General features: G+C 45.3%; 2 protein-coding genes across 2 annotated transcripts in view; one reads left to right on the top strand and one right to left on the bottom strand.

Moving 5' to 3' along the window:
- The window catches only part of LOC135372411 (uncharacterized), a 121,769-nt gene that overhangs the window by 91,865 nt on the left and 10,829 nt on the right, over positions 1 to 19,075 (bottom strand). Inside the window, exons 3-5 of the mRNA XM_064606026.1 lie at positions 8,881 to 9,201; positions 8,409 to 8,567; positions 6,109 to 6,462 (exon numbers count right to left, since the gene is read on the bottom strand). Coding sequence (XP_064462096.1) covers positions 6,109 to 6,462; positions 8,409 to 8,567; positions 8,881 to 9,201 — 834 coding nt within the window. The remainder of the gene's footprint in view (positions 1 to 6,108; positions 6,463 to 8,408; positions 8,568 to 8,880; positions 9,202 to 19,075) is intronic.
- LOC135372406 (uncharacterized) lies at positions 12,162 to 17,549 on the top strand. Its single transcript, XM_064606018.1, has 10 exons — positions 12,162 to 12,358; positions 12,422 to 12,599; positions 13,187 to 13,270; positions 13,342 to 13,415; positions 13,595 to 13,696; positions 15,866 to 16,002; positions 16,096 to 16,240; positions 16,320 to 16,472; positions 16,626 to 16,987; positions 17,192 to 17,549. The coding sequence occupies exons 2-9, from the start codon at positions 12,428 to 12,430 to the stop codon at positions 16,821 to 16,823; spliced, it is 1,065 nt and encodes a 354-aa protein (XP_064462088.1). The 5' UTR covers positions 12,162 to 12,358; positions 12,422 to 12,427; the 3' UTR covers positions 16,824 to 16,987; positions 17,192 to 17,549.

Raw genomic sequence — 19,075 nt, 5'->3', positions numbered from 1 at the left:
TTCATGGGACGAGGTGACTATTTTTATTGTGAGAAATGCACGAGCGGTTATAGGACGAGAGGGGCGTTGGAGCACCACGAACGTTTGTGTCGAGACGTAAACGAAGTAATTCTCGAAATGCCGAAAGCGGGGGAGAGCGTCTCCTTCACCAAGATACAGTACATGCATCCCTATCCCTATTTTGCGGTGTTGGACATGGAAAGCATACTGGAAAAGGACGCGCTCGTTAAGGACGCCTCGAGTGTGCACAGGATGAGCTCGTATAGCATAGTGCTAGTGAGAAGTTGTGATGGGAAAATAATGGACGTAGATGGCTATTTGGGACCCAACGCGGCAGAAAAATGCTTGCTCTCGCTCAAGCGATTTAGCGAACAAATCGATAGGCTGAACCGTCTTCCCTCACCGTTGGTCATGAGTATGGAAGACCACTTTCGGCACGCGAGCGCTACGCACTGCGAATTTTGTGGAATCGAATTTAACCGACATACGCGGAAGGTGTCGCATCACGACCACACCCGTTTCGTAGATCCCGGTTCCTCGAATTTTGTCGCGACGCTGTGTGATACGTGTAACCTTACGTGTCGTAACACCAAAGAACTCGTCGTGTGCGTGCACAACCTGCAGTACGATTTGAGCTCCCTTCTCCGCCACATGCACGTTCTAAATCTGGGCGAACCGTGGACCTTAGCTTCGAGCTCGGAAAAGATAAGAGGGTTCAATATTGGAGATCTCTATTTCCGCGATACCACGCAGTTTTTCAACCTGTCCTTGTCGAACCTGGTGGAAACCCTTCTCGCCAGCGGTGGCGAGAGCGCGTTTCATTGTACCCGTCAAATGTTTGGTGACCGTTTCCGACGGCTTCTCAAGAAGGGAATTTACCCGTACACCTTCGTCGACAGTTTCGAAGCGTACAATATGTCCGCAATACCGCCAAAGGAAGCTTTCAAAAGCGACCTGAACGACCAAGAGATCACGGACGAGGACTATCAGTACGCCCTCGAGATTTTCGAATTGTTCAAATGCAAGGACCTAGGAGATTACACGCGTCTCTACGTCACGCTGGACGCTTGTCAGCTCTGCGACGTCGTACTGTATTTCAGGAAGATTGCGCTAGAGACGGATGGGATGGATATCTTACGTGCCATGTCCCTCGCCAGTTACGCGTGGAGCAGCGCTCTGAAGCTCACCAATGTCAAACTCGAGCTCATGAGCGATCGCGAGATGTATGAAACGATCGAGAAGGGGATCAGGGGAGGTATTTGTAACAGCTTCCACAGATACTGTAGGGCTAATCACGAGGGGTGTGACGATTACGATCCCCACCAAGAAAAGACTTTTATCCAGTACCTCGACGTGAACAGTTTGTACCCGTACGCGATGACTTTTCATCTCCCAACAGGAGGTTTTGAGTGGGTGGATCCTTCGAGGTGGAGCGAGATCGATTTTCTCAACATTCCTCACGATTCGGAAGTGGGTTACGTGTACGTGGTAGACTTGTCATATCCAGAAGAACTGCACGCGCTCACCAGGGATTTTCCCCTGGCACCCGAACACAGGTGCGTGGACGAGAACGAACTGTCCCCTACCAACGCCACCTGAAAGATGCGTTGTCGCTGAACGCCCCTCCCACCAAGAAACTCTTGCTGACGTGCCACGACAAAGAACGCTATGTCGTTCATTATGCATTGCTCGCTCTGTACGTGAGGTTGGGCATGAAAATAAAACGTGTTCACAACATCCTCTCGTTCCACCAAGACAACTTTTTGCGAACCTTCGTGCAGAGAAACGTCGCGTTGAGGAATGCCGCGACCACGAAATTCAAGCGACTTCTGTACAAAACCATGTCGAACAGCACGTTCGGTAAGTCGATACAAAATGTGAGACGCATGAAAAGGTACGCTATAGCCTACGACAAAGAAAGCGCGCTCAGAAAAGCTAGCTCCGTCGACAGTCAGCATTTTCACATTCTGAGTGATAAGTGCATCTTATACAAGATGAAGCAACGCCGCATCAAATGCACGCACCCCCTTTACGTGGGCTTTGCCATTCTTGAAATATCCAAAGTCCGAATGTACAGCTTCATCTACGAGTCGCTCTTTTCTCGCTTGACATGTCCAGTGCAATTGATCTATAGCGACACGGACAGCATAATTTTTTCTCTCACGTGTGAAAGCCTGGAAGAGCAGCTGATGAAGATTGAGAGTGAGTTAGATCTATCTTCCTATCCGCCGGACCACCCACTTTTCAACGACGAGCACGCGAATCAGATGGGGTACTTCAAAGATGAGACGGGAGGTGGAGTTATTCAGGAAGTCGTAGCCATCCGAGCGAAAATGTACAGCATCCTCTTGGCTGGGACACACAAACAGATCGCGAGAGCGAAAGGAGTTAAGAAAGACGTGGTGAGGAAACATTTATTGCACGAAGTGTACCGAGATTCTCTGTTCAATGAAAAGGCGGTCTCTCAGAAGCAGTGCACCATCCAGAGTATAAAGCAAACGATGTACACCATTTCGAGACTCAAGAAGAGCTTGGTCCCCTACGACGACAAGCGCTATCTCGTGGATGCCGTACACTCCTTCCCTTATGGAAGCTGCGAATACGGTAAGCTTTCCTAGTGTTTTGACGCGTATAGGATTACGATAGTGCTCTCTCTCTTTGTGCAGCAACGGAAAACCCGGAAGAGAGCCCGAGAGCGTCGTCGTCGTCGTCAGGCATCGAGTAACCGCGGAACAAAGAGCTGCACGCGCATGTAATCGAGAATAAAAGTTCTAGTCGAGACATGCTTCTCTCTCTCTCTCTCCCTCAGACAGGAGAAGCACGGGTCATCGTGGCAGTGTGGTAGCGGAATGGGTGTACGAAAAGAATGACCATTCCGTCATCGTGCTGGCGCAGTGACCCGCGCAATGACGGCGCTGCGATGAAGATTCCCCTTTTCTGGCACGTCTGATCATCTCGTTCTGTTCGTGAGATCAGACAAGGGAGGGAGGGAGGGTGCAGGCATCTATTGACCAAGTCCTTTGTATGTATTCAATAAAGATGTTTCAGTGAAAGAACACAGAGTCTCGTCAAAGTTATTCGGACTGTTTAATGCGTTGCATGTCAATAACCAATCGGTATTTCAATAAATCAATGACAAAATTGGCGATGTAGACTGCTTGCAAATGTCGCTGCTTCCGCAGGGCGTGCTTAATATGAGCGATGGCACGAGCGAGAAGGTCCACGATGTCTGCAGCGATGTAGTTGAATTCTGCGTTGGCCAAGCTCACAAATTCGCACATTAGTCCCAGGGGTCCGTCTGGAATCGTTATGCAGACGTTCTTGTAACGGGCGTAGATCCGACGCACCATCTTCTGCAGTGGCCCCGGCGAGATCTCTCCTATATTGCCAAAGCCTACCATGTCTATCACGTAGCGAAAAGCAGTGATGACGAGCTCGTTGCGGGGACTTTCGCCGTTGAAACATTCCTTCTCCACTTCTTCCCAAGAAGCGTGGGTGCGGGAACAAGTTTGTAAAGAGTGGTAGCTGAACATCTTCACGTAGTGATGACGCGAGCGCGGTGCGCGCTGCCTTTATAGAGATAAACGCGCGCGCGCAAAGAACGGAGAATGAAAGCGAAACTGAAAAGCCACCCGTCGCCGCTAGGAGCGCGCGCGCGCGCGCAGCAGAGAGCCGAAACCGAAAACACCCGCGGCCGGCGCAGAGGGAGCTAGCAGCGCGCGCGCGCATGCGCGGACGGGTGGAGCAGAGGGCGCGCGCATCAATAGCTGCCGCTGCGCGTCGCCTCTCTCAGTTTCTCTCGGACCGTCGCGGAAGACGGACGTGTGCTCCGCGCGCTCGCTCACTTTCTGGCTGGATCTCGTAGAGAGCAGACGTGTGTTCTCCGCGGTCGCTCAGTTTCTGCCTGGAAGTTGCCGCGGGGGAAAAGGTGAGTGATTTGACGCGCTCCTTTTCTCGTATGTTTGCCGTGTTTAGCGGTGACCGCGCTCGTGTTAAGCCTTTTCTTGCATGTTTAGACTTGTTTTGCGGTGTCCAAGCCTGTTGACGCATGTTTAGCGATGTGTGGTTCCCGCCTTGTGTTAGCTGTGTAGTGTTGAGGTTATGCCCAAGCGCGCTCGTGTTAAGCCTTTTCTCGCATGTTTAGACTTGTTGTGCGGTGAGCAAGCCTGTTGACGCATGTTTAGCGATGTGTGGTTCCCGCCTTGTGTTAGCTGCATAGTGTTGTGGTTAGGCCTAAGCGATCGCCCCCGTGAGCCTTTTTCCCCGATGTGTACTGTTTTCTGTTTAGCAGTAGCGGTTAGACCTTTTCTCTCGCATGCCTAGACTTGTTTAGCAGTGCTGCCATTTTTACCTGCCTCTAGTATCTTGTTCTGTCTTTCTCGTCTAGAGCGATGACGGTGGCGGCATCTGGTGTGATGCCTTGCAACTACGTGGCCACCTGTCGTCGATCTCTGCAACTGCTGGGTGCAAACTACCAACATGGCGGGCGCTGGTCACTCGGGTGTTGCGGAGCGGCTTCTTCGCCGCGGCATCGTTGATTTTCGAATAAATTGTTTCTCTCCGCTCTATCTCTATCTTTTCCATTTATTTTCTACCTATTTTTTTATTTTTTATCAGCTCAACTAGCCCACAACTCACACAGTGGTCTGGACACGTCCTAGATGCGCCCGAATTAGTGTAATGACTCCCTGGTGGGTCCTAATTACTGTGGGGGGTCCCAATTAGCTCTAATTGCTCATTAATGGCGTCCAGGCCACTGTGTGAGTTGTGGGCCAGTTGAGCTGATACATTACTACTCACCAACAATATCTCACAAATTCCATTGACGCCGTTCAGAACCGTACATCCGGATTCATACTCTCTAACTATGATACGCATCTACATCAAGCATGAAATCTGAACATGATATTCCTAGCCTTTCAGACAGACGTGCGGTAGCGCGATTGTGCTTGTTGTACAAGTTATTTTTTCTTTGCCCATCACAGCCTGATTCCTGACGTCTGCAGTACACAATATACTTCAAACTAAATCACCCTCTCTGTCAAACATTAATATACGATACATCCTTTGCTCCCCGAAAAAATTGGAGACTAGACCCGATGAGTGGAGAAGAAGTGGGGTGAAGTGGAGAAAAAAGTGGAACTCGCTTCCCCAATCCATTGTCTCGCAAACTTCCGTGACACACTTGAAGCAGGCATTGATTCCCTATCTTTCATCAGTACATCGTCAACAAACTAATTTACAATACAATGCTCGCTAACTTGTGCATCAGCAATATTTTTTTTTCGTGTTGTGTTATCTTGTCGGGCTGTTGTCCGTGTCGTTGCCACTACTTACACATGTATTTTGTAAATACTCACTCCGTACTGTAATGCCCTCGAGTGAGGGCCTTGAACGTATAATAAACAAAACAAAACAAATGCTGAAAATTGTGCTTTCCCTGTAGGAACACGGTGAAAGTAGACAGATACCAGCCTACGGGACACCAAGAAAAAGCTTCGCGCCAATGCTTTCAAAAATGAGGTGATTCAATAAAGTACACCTGTTCACATGTGATTCTGCGTTCCTGTCCTTTAATACTTCACAGCAAACTGAATTAAATTTGTTGCCAGGGCAACCCGAGACAACGTATAGTATGTGCAAGGGTGGGGGGGGAGGAAGTAATCAACAGAAAAGTAAATGACTTTCAATACACGTTCAAAGCAAAGCGTGTTCGCTCTCAAAAGAAAGTCTAAAGGAAGTCCAGAGGAGAAATGTCTTTTGAAATCTTTTTGACAAATGTCAAAAGGAAGTCTGTCCCAAATAACCATTTGCTGTCCAAAGGATTTTCCATATAAATCTATAGAATTCCAATATCATGTCTATTGACTCTTTTCTATAGAATTTCTATAGCATGGACAAATATTTTTGCATAAGGGATGGGCAATAAAGTATGTTCATTGCTGGTTTGTGAGTCTCCGTGTGCATTTCGTTTGTGGTCAGCCTCTGTTGTCGTGTCCCGTACATCAGACGCAAGGAAACGCTGTCCGCTCTAGGTATACACCAGCTCAGTTACATTTTAGTGCCCTGTTCTCTGATGCTGTGGTAGAATGATATGATATCACTTACCAGCCGTCTTCGTCATCACGGATTCAGAAACGACCTTGCCGACCCTGTAGCCTCGTCTGCTTTCAGTTTCCTTGACGTACGGTCGCACCATGAACGTGTAGTTTGTGGACGAATTCAAATTTGTTATCAAGTACCGTCTACCTAGAAGGCTCTGAAAGCGTGGAGTAGTCACTTCCGTGTTGGATATCGTTGTCACAAAGAACCCATCTGGCGACGCCCTACGCCCGTAAATGGTTGCTCTCCGCTCTTCAGTGGCTGTTCCCCATGGGCTACCATGCTCCGCCGCGCTCAACTTCAGAATGGCAAACTTCTCCGCCCTCTCTTCTACTGACAGCTGAACTTGCTCTATATTTCCTAAAAGAGGGAACGAGAGTTTAATGTGACTGTCCTCTGTATAGAGACTAATGTAGTAAGCAGGCAATGGAAAACGTCTGATTTGAGATGACTTTGTTTACGTAGTAGATATCGTAATTTTGGTGTCATAACGAAGGGTACGCAGAAGTTTGCAACAAAAACAAAAGCGGAAAAATCAAAACCACACAAAAACAACGGAGGCAAGCTCCTGCTGTTTCGGCATCTCGGCCGGGCATTTCGGAGAAGACGGACCTGCATTGGCACTTGACACTGGCCTTTCTACCACCAACCAGCGTCCGTTGTTGCATAGCTCATGCCAGCGGACTATGGCGATTAACAGGCCCCTAAGTGACCCACGGTGCTCCTGCTTGTGGAGCTCCACGGTAATTTCCGCTGCGGTACTTGGCCATACTTCAAGTTTGGTTCTATAGAAGTTTGAACTAAAGTAAAACAAGGTGTGTCAAAAAAGTTCCATGTTTTTTTAGATAAAAAAACTTGGGAAATAATATTCGCATGTTGAAAGTCCTAATCTCAAAGCCGTATTTTTTCATCGTTACAGGGAACACTTTTAAAGATATGCTTACAACATGTCATTCGGTTCTCCAACTCGCGTGGATTAAGTTCCTGCGCAACCATCATTTCGCAGGGATGAAACTCAAGGTCGGCGTGTAATATTCTCCTCAGAGTTCAATCAGACAACCCTGAAAGCAACACTATGATCATGGACTGAATGTGCGGGAGAATGCACAATGGACTGTATCACTTTTTTTTTCGTTCCAATATATGTGTTGAATCCTAGTGCTTAGGAAACGCATTGGCTGTGAAAACTGCTGAAAAGGCCTTATACTTTTTTTTATAATCTTCATGACTGACCGTTTCGAGCACTGTGCTTCCTCGCAATTTTCAGGCCTTGTACCATCATAACCATTATGGAAATGCACTTAACTTTTTCCACACTTGTTGCCTATGTGCTGCAGTACCGTTTGCCTTATCCTTGAGTTTCTGGGGTCTGCACGTGTCCAGATAAAAAATCGCAAAGTTGCCTCATTTGCAAGAAATCGCACTTTTCCGACGCGTAACTGCTTTTCTGCAATTACCAGAAGGTTGGGTGACATCGTTCTGTTCGCCTTTAAACGCTCTTTCCATCACATAAAAGAGATTGTTGGAAAATCCCGGACATACTTCCTAACGCACGGTTAGTCAGTGGTGGTAAGGCAAAAATGTGCAACTTTGGTTGCGTATTTTCCATATTCGCCCACTCGTGACGTGGTTCATATTGGTCACACGTTTTGTTCACCGTCTTCGGCTGAACGTTGCCCGCACCCGTTCACTCCTGTTCAAAATGGGCCGCGTCCCATCTCCCCCTTGCTGCTGCGCCATAGAAGACGACATCCTCCTCCACTGTCGGCGTCACCTTCATCATCTGGCCGTGCTCTAGCAATGCTTCTCAGAGCTTGGCTGCACGGACGCTTCCCTCGGAACGATCATTGGACTCGTCCAGCGAGCTAGCCGGTGCATTGTCACAAACGCGGTACTCCTTCTTTCAGCGTGATACGGGACTCCTTGGCTCACTGTGAGTCGTTTTTCAGGGAATAGCAAGCCGGCGTGTAACCTGTCTGACCTTTCCCCATTTCATCTTACCTTTTCTCTTTTTTTCTTTTTTCGCCAAAAATTGCCCCCTCCCACCGGGACTACGAACGTCACGAAGTCAGTTGGATTTCCGTCGTTCTCTTACACGCTGTTTGAAATAGTGGAGGGACCCTACAGGGTGTGCAGATCAGAGGCACATCTTGCGTGCGCCAGGGGTCAGCTGGGGTCGCCGTTCCTTCACAATAGTTCATGTTATTTGTCGCACAACACGCCGCAGGCAAAACCGAACAGAAAATTAAGATGGACATTTCATGGCTTCTTCCACACCCTATTTTTAGGCGTTTTAGCGTACATACCACAGAGCTCTTTCGTTTCGTCTGCGCCCTGGAAGCAGTCTTGTACTTCGTCGCATAATGACTTGCTGGCCACGGTTATGTTGATATTTGGAGCAATGGGATCCTGACAATGGAAATCGAGTTCCTCGAGCCCTCTTGGCGCTGTGTGGGCGGGCGCATCTATGTGAAATGATGAACCAATATTAGAACCTAACCTTTCATGCACAGCTTGATGGCGAATCACGTAATAATCACTTTACATTTATTAATTTATTGTTGTGGTTGATGCCGAGTGAACGGAGGAGGAAGTCAGTTTTATGTTATGGCGTGCCTACCCTCTTTATTACTCTGGTTACTTACAACACTTGTGAACATCTAACAGGTTTTTGCCACAAAACGGGATTGCAATTTCTGACCATCACTAGTCAAAATCTGTTAATCTTGCCCTAAGACACTGAATACCAGAACGATAATAGCATTGGCTCACTCGTACCTGTTTTGTTTGTATGCACAATAACAGCGTGTGCTTTCCCGACTTCGTAATGTCCGTCATATTCGTCCCTGTATTTGTATGGTCGTAGAATGATGGTGTAGTTCATATATGGCAGTAAATCTTCGATGACATAACTTCGCTGCTCCGAGTATTCCAGATACGTGGACAGAACAACATCACCTCGTCTACGCGTTAGAAGGAAGCCGCTCGGTGTGGATCCTGGAAAGGGCAGTCGAGGATTGCCCTCGATGTCCCAACGGAGGAGAGCCCACGTGGTCCCACTGTCCCTTACGACAAGGCGAAATGACTCCAGGTCTTTAGCTGCGAAATGCACAGGGCTGCGGTTGGCATTGGTAGAAACCAGAGAACATGCACAATACATCTCCGTACATGAATAGATATTCATATCTCCATAACTTCTACCATAAAACTAAAGTTACCAACAATATACTGTTAAAAGAGAACTTTACCACAGAAGACGATCCTAGCCAAATAACATTCCAAATGACATCGTTCTGATTTTATTTTATTTTATTTTTTCGAATGCTACGGATCCACCGTTTTGAACACTTTTCATTTTGTATAACGTGTTCAATAGACGTACATTCCTGTTTCAACAATAGATGACAGCAGTGACCAGTTTGAGATAGAACAGTGCCACGTCCTGTTTTTCTTTTTTCTTTTTTGTCAGTTTACTTTTACCGGCAGGTAGCGCGGTTAGGCGGACCTACTGTAGATGGTGGTAGTGGTAGTGCGGATTGACTTATTAGTGAAATTAATTAACCTTTCAATTAAATGTTTTCGAGAAAATCTGCGACTACAGAATTGGAGGCAATCGTTATTTGAATATCACTTTCGTTTAAAAAATGCTGAAACGTACGTGTACTTTGTGGGGATAAATAGCCAAATTTTTCAATGAAAATTAGCCGAAATCAGAACTACGCAATTCCCGAGCGCAGAGGCGACACGACCTTCTGCTTATGTGGGCTGGAAAGAAGTCTATTTCTCATCAGATCAGCGCCTACTACAGACTGCTCCAACGATACAAAACACGTGGTCTTGGGCATTGATCCCCAATGGCATCATGAGACCTTTTTCCTCACTGCCCTCTCACAAAGTAAAATTAGCACACTGCCACACTTTATCAGGTATTGTCACAGCGAACTGTTATATTCACTTCACCAGGCTACAGCAGCTGCCAAAAAAACCGTATTTACACTTCGCCTTTAGTTACCAGTCCTTATGAGAAACTCCTCAAGAGTCCCCATATCTCGTCTATAGTGTCAATCATTGGGTGATTCCACGCAAGCTCGGGCAGGTTGGTCCGGACATAGTCTATATGTTGTATGTCGTAATTATATGTTGTAGCCGATATCTCTAGGTGACGAAACCTTTGTTTCAAGCCTTTTTGTCCATTCGTTGCCAAGAAAAAAATGTGCATGAAATCAGGTGGAATTCGCTCTTTGTAGCATTTTTCGTTTTTCCCAACTTTGGCCGCTCCTGGCGGAGCCGAGATGCCCGCAAGAAACCTTTGTGATTCTTTTTCTTGTTGTCCACATAGAGCAGAGTGGACAGAGGTGTACAAAAGTACGAAAAGTACAAAAGTACGAAAAGTACGAAAGTACGAGTGTACAAAAGAGGTGTACAAAAATCCCTTTTTTATGTAAAAAAATGGCAAACTTGGCCGGTCGTTCACTTTATTGTTGTATTCTGAACACTTCTGCGCAGCGTCTACTGAAATCATTCTGATGAGCAATATATCATTTTGTGCGTCGTGAAATGTGCTTTCCGGTGATTTAAGTTTGATATTTGTAGGTGCAGCATGTCACAAACTGCAGCCGCGCAAAAAACGAAAAAGTCAGAAAGTAGGCCACACATTCGAGCCAATTTCTAAAATCGCACATCATTTATGGCCTTGGTATTTTTCTCGTGACTGTATATAGGCTTGCGGTTGCAGAATGTGCAAAAACATGTTGCATTCTTTGCGTGGCGTCGGCGTTACAGGGCTGCAAATTGAACCTTCCGGCCACATTGCGCATGTGGCGGCACGGGTCGGAACCGGAGCTCAACCCGACCCGAAAAGCGCTAAAAATCGTTATTTTTAATTGAATAGAAACTGAACAGAACCGAAATTGTTTATTTCACAGGCTGAACCGAACCAGAACTGAACAGATTTCAAGCACCGGTTCACGAGACTGTTCACGTGGGATGCTTGCTTCAGCAAGCCAGCCCCACGGTCTTTGTCCATGTTTGACCATGTAGCGGTTTCTTTCAGACTACGAAGCGCTAGTTCAACCACGTTTTGAACATCTTATATTGAGATAAATCGAGCGCATACATTCGACGAATTCACGAGCCAAAACGTGCGCAAACGGGGATTCAGTGTGGTAATGATTTTGTTTAAGTGTACCAGGTTTCCCGGTGCTGCTTGAAGGCAGGCTGGAGATGGAACTGTATCGTTTTTTTTTCTTTATTGCTTTTTGGGACACCTTGTGTGAAGCTCTTACATTTTATCAGCCAAACTATGAGTCTTCTACAAAGTACTGTCTCACTCAGGACTAGCTCGTTCATGGCATTGTATAGTTCCTCACAAAGTCAACAAAGAAGAAAAAAAAAACAGCAACTTGCTTGATTAATTCTGAACTTCGAGCATGCATAGAGGCGAGAACCACTCTGTGAAATTCCATCACTTTATTTTCAATTTTTCAATTCCGTGTTAGCGCCGCGAAGCAAATTCCCCGTCTTTAGTTCGACCTTCTTTCTCTCCCGAATTTATTTATTTATTTATTCGGCACCACATATTATTGCTAACTTATTGTTGTCATAAATGTAGTGTTTTGTGTAGCATTAAAAATCGCTTCTCGAGTTATTACAACTCAGACTTTCACTGTGGTCCTGTAGCTTATATGCTTATATGGTGATGCTATGTATGGCGCACTTACAGCTTTCAGGTTGTGTAATGAAATCACGCTGAGAGAAAGTAACGTTATGTGTACTTAGCATGGCTTAACCTACACTCTTAATCTGGTAAGCGTAAACGTTACGTATAAAAAGCCGTAACTTCTAGCATAAAAGGTACTCTTTCCTCTTCGAAAGGTTACAGTCCTATATTGCGGTTACAACGAGTGGCGAGAAAGGTTACAGCCCATTTTTAGAGGTGACGGCTACATTCCGAAACAGCGTCACTTGTAAATTCGGTGTTCCCTGCAAATAAAGACAACGGTGACAACTTCTAAAAACAGCCCGCGTGACTTGTCCGAGCGCTCGCGCTGCACGTGAGTCTTTCTTTCTTTCTTTCTTCAACCGAGGTGCGTTGTCACGTGAAGTGTGCCGTGCGAACATGTCGAGAACAACGGACGCAGGACAATTCTTCGGTCGGTTGCGTCGCATTTAAATTCTTAGCGATCATTTGGTGTTCGAACTCCTACTTGCTGCTTCTGGTAACCCGGTATTCTGCGGTGCCTTCGCGCTGAAGCAGGTAAGCTGACAGCTTGCGGCTATAGTGGACGCTCACGTCGTTGAAGCTTGATTACTGTTTCAGGCGGCCATGCCGTTTCAGAATACGGACATCCATGGGGTACGCCGCGGGAGGTGCACCGATGGACACTGCGACTGCCCAGAGTATATATGTGAGACAAACGAAGCGGGTATGCCGAAAAGAATATTGTGCTGCTACTGCGAGCATGCTCCGGGAAAGCACTCTGGACTTTGTGAAATAGGTGGGTAAGAAAAAAAACAAGCTTGCCGCAAACCTAGTCCACCAATCACTAGTCCATAGGTATCTCGACTGCGAAGGCCGTAATGGCGTTCTCTCGGTTAGATTTCAGGTAATAAAAACGACAGGATAGACAGTGCGCGGTGCTAACTGTTTGAAACAAATTTCGCGCGAAAGTGTTATTATAAGTACGTCGCTAATAAGTAATCCTAAAGAAAATGGAATCTATAGGGGAGCGCTGAAGTCGAGGAACGCGTAAGACACAACATAGACAGTAACAGTTGCAATTTTTATGCAGTAAATTTCATGGTATTAGTGTGGGCACAGTTTCTTGCTTTGCTTGTACTCCATATACGTCTGAGCACAATGTTATCCTATTCAAAGTACAGCGTCCACAGCTATAATGCTCTGTTTGAAAAGTCGCACGGAAAGAAAAACAGATTCTTTGAAACAATGGGAAACTAATGCTTCTTTTGGTACCAGTGTGGTGTATTCACAAATGCACTTTTATTAATGTGCCTTGCCATGACTTAGAAAAACACGAAATCTAATACTATCATATTGTGTAAAGTATTTTTGTTTGCCAAATAGGTTCACTGCCAAGAAATGTTTCACAGCAAGAACAGCCCTGTAGCTCCAGTCAGCTAACCAAAACAGCTCAGCCTCGTTTGGACCGTACGTATTTATGAATGTGGTGTATAGTATTATAGTGAAGGGCTGCATTTTGACATTACTCTCTTCTTAAGCTGCACCCCATGCAGGCCTTGGAGAATGTCATCTGGAGCCTCCAGGAACAAACGCCCATGAAGCGGATGGGACAGTACGAATTTACTGTTGTGGATATTGTAAATTGTCCACCACATCACTCTCTCGATTCCAGCATCATCTTACGGTGTCTCCGCAATGCTTACCTAATTGCATGCTATGTGGTGTACATTTCCTAATTTTCACCGTTATCTAAGCCATTTGAAGTTCTGTGAACCTGGTGGAATATTACAGGAAAGCTGTGAAGACACAACAAGTCCTCCTAACATGGAGCCTATGGAGCATGAGCCTGAACCACATGGAACTCCTGGGTTGTCGAATGACAGCAGCACACAAGTATGTCCTGCTCTTGCAAAGTTAGGGCACTTGTGCCGCATGCTCGAGGGTCAGCACAGGTGTTCCAAGGTTGTCATTGATACGGTTGTTTCCGAAGTCCAGGATATGCTTACAGCATACGACTTAGATTTGAGTTTCTCGTCCTTGTCGACAGATAGTCAGCGGAAACGTCATTATGCAGCACATGGACTTTACCTTAAGCCTGAACCGGTTCGACTCTTGAATAGCGCAACCGCATATTATGTACCCCTCATGTCGCTCCTTGAACATCTGATGAAACATCCAAAGTATATGAACTACTTCAAAACATCACAGGTCTCGTCGGACGATGGCGTTCTCCACGATTTCAGAGATGGTTTGAGGGCGAAGAGCCACCCTGTTTTGCAAGCGCATAGTGAAAATGTTGTGACTATCTTGCTGTACAGCGATGAAATAGAATTAAGTAACCCTATCGGTGCAAAGAGAGGATTGAGAGGGAAACTGAGTATGTTTTACATAAGCTTTACAAATATTCCTCCAGCAGAAAGATCTAAAGTACAGAACATTTTTTTGCTTGCTGTAGGCCATGCAAAGCACCTCAAGACCAGTGAAGCGAAGTCTGTGCTGCTAAGTGATTTTGTCAGCACAGTCAATGCCTTACAGAAAGGCATCTCTGTTGTGACACCAAATAGTACTGAACAGATATACGGTTGCTTACTAGCATATGTTGGAGATTCATTGGCCGCCCACAATATTGGTGGCTTCAAAGAAGGGTTCGGCCGCAACATCCGCTTTTCTTGCAGAAGCTGTAAGACTGAAACCGCTAAGTTTTGCCAGCATACCTATGACAGTGACTGCATACCTAGGTCTGACAAGGAAATTAGGGAACAAGTTGAAGAGCTCTGTGCAGCAAGAACAAATGCTGAACGAAAGAGACTCTCTATTAAATTTGGGATAAACTGTGGATCAGTTTTGTTCGACATAGATAATTTTTCTTTGGTGCACGACTTGTTGTACGACCCAATGCATGTGCTACTGGAAGGTATTGTGCCTCGGGAAATATCACTTTTTGCCAAATTTCTCATTTATGGAGCTAAGGTAATAACTAAACCGGTACTAGATGATGCTATTACGAGCTTTAGTTTTCATCATTCGGTTGGCAAAACGTTGAGGCCGCGTGCACTTGACACTGATTGCTGTCCAATTTCTTCTGCAGCTGCAACTTATGTCCTTCTGTTGCATTTACTGTTGATGCGTGATCCTTACATGTTAGCTCCTGATGAACCGCATGTACACTGCTTCTTGTTGCTGTGCTCTATTACACAGGCAGTTTTGTCACCTCTGCTGACAGTAGAAGGGCTAAGTGACTTGGAAGGACTAATAGCGCAACATAACGAACTTTTTGTGAGCTGTTATGGAGCCGAGAAATTCCTTCCGAAGCACCACATGCTCATTCATATCCCAAAACAGATCAAACTGTTTGGCCCAGCACATCATCACTGGACCATGAGATTTGAGAGTAAAAACGCCCTGCCCAAATCTAAGAAACTCTGGAACTTCAAGAACGTTCCACTGAGTGTTGCTGAAATGTATCAGATGAAAATGTCATATGATCTTTGGGGCCCGGATGGTGAACCACGTGACGACTGCAGCCTTTCTTGTTCACCCAAAGTGTTGACACCATTTGTGTTGCTTCCAGAATTTATAAGGACTGGTGTCGAGGAAGAACACATAGGAAAAACGGCACTGTCCACCCCTTCAGCTGTTATCGATAATGTCAGTCTAAAAGTTCGTGACGTTATGATCACAGGTGAAGCAACACAAGATCCAGAATTCGTCAAAATTACGAATATTGTTCTGTGGCAGAATACAAAATATTTTGTGTGTTCCTCCTTGACGAACTTGGGTTTCCTCTGTAAGCTGAATGCATTTGAGCTGATAGAAACAAGTCGCATATGTGTGATTAACAGTACAGATTTCCTTTATCCGTGGCCACTCTTCGCATACAAGAGGGTTGACCACTTATGCTGCATTTCAAAGTGCCTGCATTTTTTCCCTGCGTCAACTGAGTGATGAGCATTCATCTGGTGTGTTTTAATTCTGATCAGACCATCATTTGCTGCTATACCTTAGCTTGTCTGGTAATAAAAATGACGAAATAAAAATTACTTTGATTAATTTTGTCTCCAGGTTGGAAAGTGGACAAAGAATGACCTTCCAGCATTTTCTGCATATCTAAGCCCATTGCTAGAAGGAAAAGACATGCAAATAGCACAGTACGCCCATCAGTGTATCCAGCTGCGACATGAACTGATTGATCATCTCGAGTAAATACAGTACTTATTGAAGCCTTAGAGAAAACACGTGCACGTTCTAATAACATTCCTTTAAAAGTCTGATGTCCTCGACCTTCCGTATAGCAAACACAGATTAATCTTGGAAGGTAACAAGGCACAGCTGCGTTGGCAATACAATTCACTAGCAGCAGCACTTGCAGAAGCATATCCGTACATGGCTTGGGAAACCACTAAGGCTCAGACGTACAAGCGCTGCCGTTACCCTTGGGTAAGATTTTCCTAATATGTTTTATTTGTTATGCAGATGGAATTTCATTGCATGTACTGAGCAGATCATGTGTTTTCAGTCTGTGTTTATCCATCGCGTCAGCACCCTCAGGAAGCAAAGGCGCTATAGACACAGCCGCAGCCCAGCAACCTCGTCAGGTCCAACAACAGATAATACGCGTCCTGATCCGCGCAGTCCTTTCACAGTGGAAGAGGCCATGCAGGAGTTGGAGGTATGACATAATAGCTTTCCGTGTCATTCAATTTCACAATTTTCTGAATTTGAAATATATATAGGGAAGTTGCAGTACCTGGTTTGTGCATAATCAAATATTTTATTAGCAAATTATTTGCTTGCACATCTTGATTTTGGGGATTTCTTGCAGGCCATAACTCCACACACTGCCTGCATAGACATTATCAGAATAAGAGAGGTCCTCAGAGCGACTTTGAACCAGAGACAGAACCACCCCAGTGATGATATACCGGCCTATTTCCTCAGGGAAGATTTGCCAAGTTATCATATCCCGCCTGTCGTGATAACATTAGAGTTGTATAGAACGGTGAAATGCCATTTCAGTTGACCCTTGAAGCTGAACTACGGTTCGGGGACAAAATCGAGAGTCTTGAGCTTTCGCTTCGTTCGGTGAAGAATGCATTCAGCGAAGTTACCGGGGAGGTGCCATCTTACATTTGCTTGGAGCAGTACTTGCGATCAAGGCATTCCCAGCACAGGCTCATTGTACAGGTAAGATGGAGTGGCAAAAATAGTTATCCCCACAGAACAATCCTTCTCAGTGCATTTGTATGTTTTTTATTTCTGCAAGATGCGCACACACACACACACACACACACATCAAACCCTACGGAATACAGATGACGAGAATGTCATTATATTGGACGAGCCTTAAATAGCTGTTTGCCTATAATGGTGTCCTACCTCTTCTCATAGGCATCAGCACCCTCCTCCGCACTCCTACCGGGACCTACGCTATTCTTTCAAGAAAACAGCAAGGAGTTGCACTGTGGGCGCCAGGGGGAATGAGTACAACTGGACTCACTGTGCACACTAGGAAAAGCCTTGATCCTTTGTCTTGTGGTGTACTACATAAAAAATTGGACCTACCCTTTGGCTTACGGACAAATACTGCTGTTGATACAGAGGATACTTGTCAGAGACAGCTTACCTAAGGGCTCCATGAACGGAAAGTTGAGGGACCTAATAACTAAGTTAGAGAAAAAGCATATTCTGTAACACTCATTTTGTTAATTTCCCAAGCAGAAAGAAAAGAACACGGCAGTAAGATGGACTGTCTGGGTACTTTGAACATTTTGTGTATCTGAATGTATCTATCCTGATTTATGTATCTTGTAAGCATTCAAAAATACATATTTCTGGCACTAACCTTGACTTGGTTGTACTGTTTTTTCTCTCCACACACATACAGTGTTCTCTCTCATATGTTGCCCGCCATTTCCCTGTTCTAACCAGCACCCACAATAAAGGGTTAAACTTAAATAATAAATTATGAGGTAAATTTGGCCAAAAGTCACTACCTGTTTAGGGGTTACAACAAAACATGTAAAAGGCACATGTACTCTTAATTTATAGGCAACCGCGATATTTTTCCAGGGAACGCTGTAGACTTCTAGCTTAAAGGAACCAAAGGCAACAGTGTAGACTTATAGATAAAGGCATATTTTTGTCCAATTTTTTTTACCTTTATATTAAGGTTACCAAAATAAGAGTGTACGTATGAATTGTAGTACCAGTAATTTAAAATAATTGGCTTCGGTGAACCGGTTAAAATTGGTTCGAACCTTACTTGTTCTACTCTAAAACCCAACCTCAACCGAACTGCCCCCTCCCCCTCCCACCTAAAAAAAAAATGATGGTTCTCATCCCGTGTGGCGGGTATAACAGTTCACCCGCTCCATATCACACGTGCCTGGCATGTCGCTTGATATATGCAACATATATAACTGTGCTACATGGTAGGGAAAATAGCTAAAACCATGACTGTGCCTAACATAGAAGGAAGGGTTAAAAGGATTTACGCAAACGGTTTAAAAAGTCAATGAATAATTGACTATAACGTCTGTAAACAGGAAACCTCTACTGCAAGGATGGAGGGTACCTGATGAATGAAAAAGCATGCAGTCGTTTAATGTCTTTCCATCCATGAAAGACCTGTAAGTAGTAAAGATCGACCTACTTCAAGTGTCCTGTAATATTTCTTAAAACGTGCGCGGCGCGATAAAAGATAAAAACATTTCTCACCGGTATATAGACTACGTGTGGCGCAACCACCGAGATAACGCAATGCTTACAAATAATATCCTATAGTTTGCAATGGTACCATGCAACCTGGTAACCATAGACCATTTATAAGGCCCCGAACCTCGCCATGCCGGCTGTACGCCGAAATAAATCTTTTAAAATAAAACATTAAAAAATCCACGCTTAAAGTTCCACCCTTCAAAATCCATTTTCGGAAACAAACCGCTTAAAAATACGCGCCCTCAAAATAAACGTTGTTAAAATAAATCATGGCTAGGCTTAGCAAGGTAATGTTCCGTATGGTAGTTTATGGGCGACACGATGTTCGGCGGAACATGCTTGTTTGTACTGTTATCAAGTACATTTCTTCAAATAACAACTTTGGATTTCTAAATATCCAGTGTAAAAGTGATGAGGAGGATGCCAGGACACACACTCTTGACCCGTGAACCAGCTGAGAGCTGAGTTGTGAACGAGGATAACAGGCTTGGGGGGTGGGGAGATGGCTATGGCGGTGTTGTGGACGGATTGCGCGACGACGGTCATTCGTACTGG

This window comes from Ornithodoros turicata, unplaced genomic scaffold, assembly GCF_037126465.1.
Source record: "Ornithodoros turicata isolate Travis unplaced genomic scaffold, ASM3712646v1 Chromosome147, whole genome shotgun sequence".
Classification (NCBI taxonomy): domain Eukaryota; kingdom Metazoa; phylum Arthropoda; class Arachnida; order Ixodida; family Argasidae; genus Ornithodoros; species Ornithodoros turicata.
Note: the sequence above shows the minus strand (reverse complement) of the source record. Positions and strands in the feature narration are given on the sequence as shown.

Bases quoted from the DNA above. Each gene is read 5' to 3' on its own strand.
- LOC135372406 (XM_064606018.1), top strand. From the start codon at position 12,428: ATGCCGTTTCAGAATACGGACATCCATGGGGTACGCCGCGGGAGGTGC. The intron at 12,600-13,186 runs GTGGGTAAGAAA...TTTGCCAAATAG, and splicing joins CTCTGGACTTTGTGAAATAG to GTTCACTGCCAAGAAATGTT. The intron at 13,416-13,594 runs GTACGAATTTAC...GGAATATTACAG, and splicing joins CCCATGAAGCGGATGGGACA to GAAAGCTGTGAAGACACAAC.